We start from the raw sequence: 2,462 nt of genomic DNA on the forward strand, positions 1-2,462 counted from the left end.
CCCCCCCCCACCCTGGGGGTCCCCCCTCCCCTTTCACTTACTGGGGGGTACCCCCCCAAATTTCCTCCCCCAGGCTACGGCCCCGTGGCCCCCCTGTCCCCAGGGGGCAAAGCCTTCTGCCTGGCCTACGTGGTGCTGGGCGTCCCCTTCACCGTGCTGACGCTGGCGGTGGTGGCCCGGTGGCTTTCAGTGCCGGTCACCCGGTGGCCTCAGCGCTACCTACGGGTGCGGTGGGGTTGGAGCCCCCGGGGGGCCGCCGGGCTCCATCTCGGGCTGCTGGCGGTGGCAGTGGCGGGGGGCTTTGTGCTGCTGCCCGCCACCGCCCTGCGGGCCCTGGGGGGCTCCAGGAGCTTCTTGGACTCCGTCTTCTTCTGCGGCATGGCCATCACCACTGTGGGGCTGGGGGACACTGCGGTGGCACCGGAGGGGCAGCCCCTGCGTCACCTCTACCAGGTGGCCTTGGCCGGTGAGCGGGGACAGGGCGTGCTGGGGTGGGGGGCATTGGGGTGGAGGGATCTGTGGTTGGGTCTCTGTGGTTGGGTTTACATGGCTGGGGTCTTCATGGTGGTGGGGTCTTCATGGTTGGGGCTCCATGGTTGGATCTTCATGGTGGTGGGGTCTTTATAGTTGGGTTATCCGTGGCTGGGGTCTGTGTGGTTAGGTTCTTCGTGGTTGGGGTCTCCATAGTGGTTGGGTCTCCATTGGGATGGGGTCTTTATGGTGGTGGGGTCTTCATGGTGGTGGGGTCTTCATGGTTGGGTCTCCATGATGGCAAGGTCTTCAGTGGGGGGCATCTCCATGGTTGGGGTCTCCATGGTTGAGGTTTTCATGGTGGTGGAGTCCATAGGGGCTCTCCATGGGGGTGGGGTCTTCATGGGGGTGGGGTCTCCATGGATGGGGTCTCCACGGGGTGGGGTCTTCATGGGGTGGAATCTCCATGGATGGGGTCTCCATGGGGCTGGGGTCTCCATGGGGATCTCTCCATGGGGTGGGGGTCTCTGACCGCTGCCCCCCCCCCCCCAGCCTACCTGCTGCTGGGGGTGACAGCGGCGCTGCTGCTGCTGGCGGCGTTCCAGCAGCTGCTGGAGCTGCACGGGGTCAGCGCCGCGCTGCGCCCCCCCACGGATCCCCCTGAGGAGGACGGGGGGCTGCTGGATGAGGGGGGGCAATAAACGCGGGGTTTGAATTGCAATGGGCTCGCTGTGGTCACTGGGGGGCTTGGGGGTCCCAGACCCATGCAGGGGTCCCGGTCCCATTGGTGGGATCCCAGACCCATGGGGGGGGTTCACAGCACCATTGGGTTGGGGGTCCCAGTCCATTGGGGGGGGTCCCAGACACATGGGGGGATCCCAGTCCCATTGGGGTGGGGTCCCCAGAGACATTGCGGTGTTCCAGTACCATTGGGGGGGTCCCAAACCCATGGAGGGGTCCCCAGACACGGGGGGGGGGGGGGGCCCCCCCCCCCCGGGGGGCCCCCAGCGGGGGCCCCACCCCCCGACCCCCCCCCCCCCCCCCCCGGGGGGGGGGGGGGGGGGGGGGGGGGCTCAGGCAGGGGGGCGTGCGGGGACGCAGCGGGGGGGTCCCTGTGCCGGGATGGAGCCGGGGGGGCAGAGGCAGCGGAAGGAGCCAGGGGTGTTGAGGCAGCGCCCCCCCCGGCACAGGGCGGCCTCCGAGCACTCATCGAAGTCTGCAGGAAGAGGGGGGGTCAGGAGGGGGGTGGGTGGGATTAGGGGGGCTGGGGGGGATTTGGGGTGGGATTGGGGCGGGATGTGGGGTGGGGATGGGGTGGGACTGGGATTGCTTGGGATTTGGGTAGGAATTGGGATTAGTGTGTGATTGCGGTGGGATTGGAGGGTATAGAATTGGGATGGGGGTGGGATGGGGGTGGGATTGGGGTTTGGATTAGGGTGGGATTGGGGATGGGATGGGAATGGGGTGGGATTTAAACTGGGACTGGGATGGGATTGGGATGGGATTGGGACGGGATTAGGCTGGGATTAGGCCGGGGCCGGGCTTTAGGGGTCTCCTCACCCACGCAGGCCACGCGGGCCGCATCCAGCCGGTACCCGGGGTCGCAGGCGCAGGTGAAGCCCTGGGGCACCCGCACGCAGCGCCCATGCTCACAGCCGCTCAGCACCCCGCACAGCTCTGCCGGCAGCGCCTCGTCCTGGGGGTCTGCCGGGGGGGGGGGGTCCACATCAGCCCCCCCCCGTAAACCTCCCCCAAATCCCCTCCAACTCCCCTCCAACTCACCATCCTCGCTGGCTCGCCCTGGCCGCTCGGCCACGCTGTGGGGCTGGAAGAGCCACGGGGGGGGGTCCTGTGGGGCACTGGGGGGGCTGCGGGGCCGGGAGGAGCGAGGGGGGCCCCTCCGGGACCCCTCGAAATCCTCCAGGTCCTCGTAGCGGGGGGGGGCGTAGAGGGCGTCCCCACGGGGGTCATAGCCCCCTGCGCCCCCCCCC

At 68.9% G+C, this 2,462-nt stretch overlaps 1 protein-coding gene and 1 long non-coding RNA gene across 2 annotated transcripts; one reads left to right on the forward strand and one right to left on the reverse strand.

Annotated features, from left to right (window-relative positions):
• Nucleotides 1-36: 36 nt before the first annotated feature.
• Nucleotides 37-1,180, forward strand: LOC118159523 (potassium channel subfamily K member 1-like; the record flags this gene model as incomplete). The annotated part of the gene is made up of 2 exons (XM_035314093.1): nucleotides 37-466; nucleotides 1,024-1,180. Coding segments are annotated over 2 exons (579 nt in total), but the record flags the coding sequence as incomplete, so codon positions are not given.
• A 305-nt stretch (nucleotides 1,181-1,485) lies between these two features.
• LOC118159524 lies at nucleotides 1,486-2,456 on the reverse strand. The gene is made up of 3 exons (XR_004747154.1): nucleotides 2,254-2,456; nucleotides 2,032-2,175; nucleotides 1,486-1,687 (listed from the first exon to the last, which is right to left on the reverse strand). It is a non-coding gene; the product is annotated as an uncharacterized LOC118159524 (long non-coding RNA).
• Between the last annotated feature and the right edge of the window lie 6 nt (nucleotides 2,457-2,462).

This window comes from Oxyura jamaicensis, unplaced genomic scaffold (assembly GCF_011077185.1).
Source record: "Oxyura jamaicensis isolate SHBP4307 breed ruddy duck unplaced genomic scaffold, BPBGC_Ojam_1.0 oxyUn_random_OJ70785, whole genome shotgun sequence".
Taxonomy (NCBI): domain Eukaryota; kingdom Metazoa; phylum Chordata; class Aves; order Anseriformes; family Anatidae; genus Oxyura; species Oxyura jamaicensis.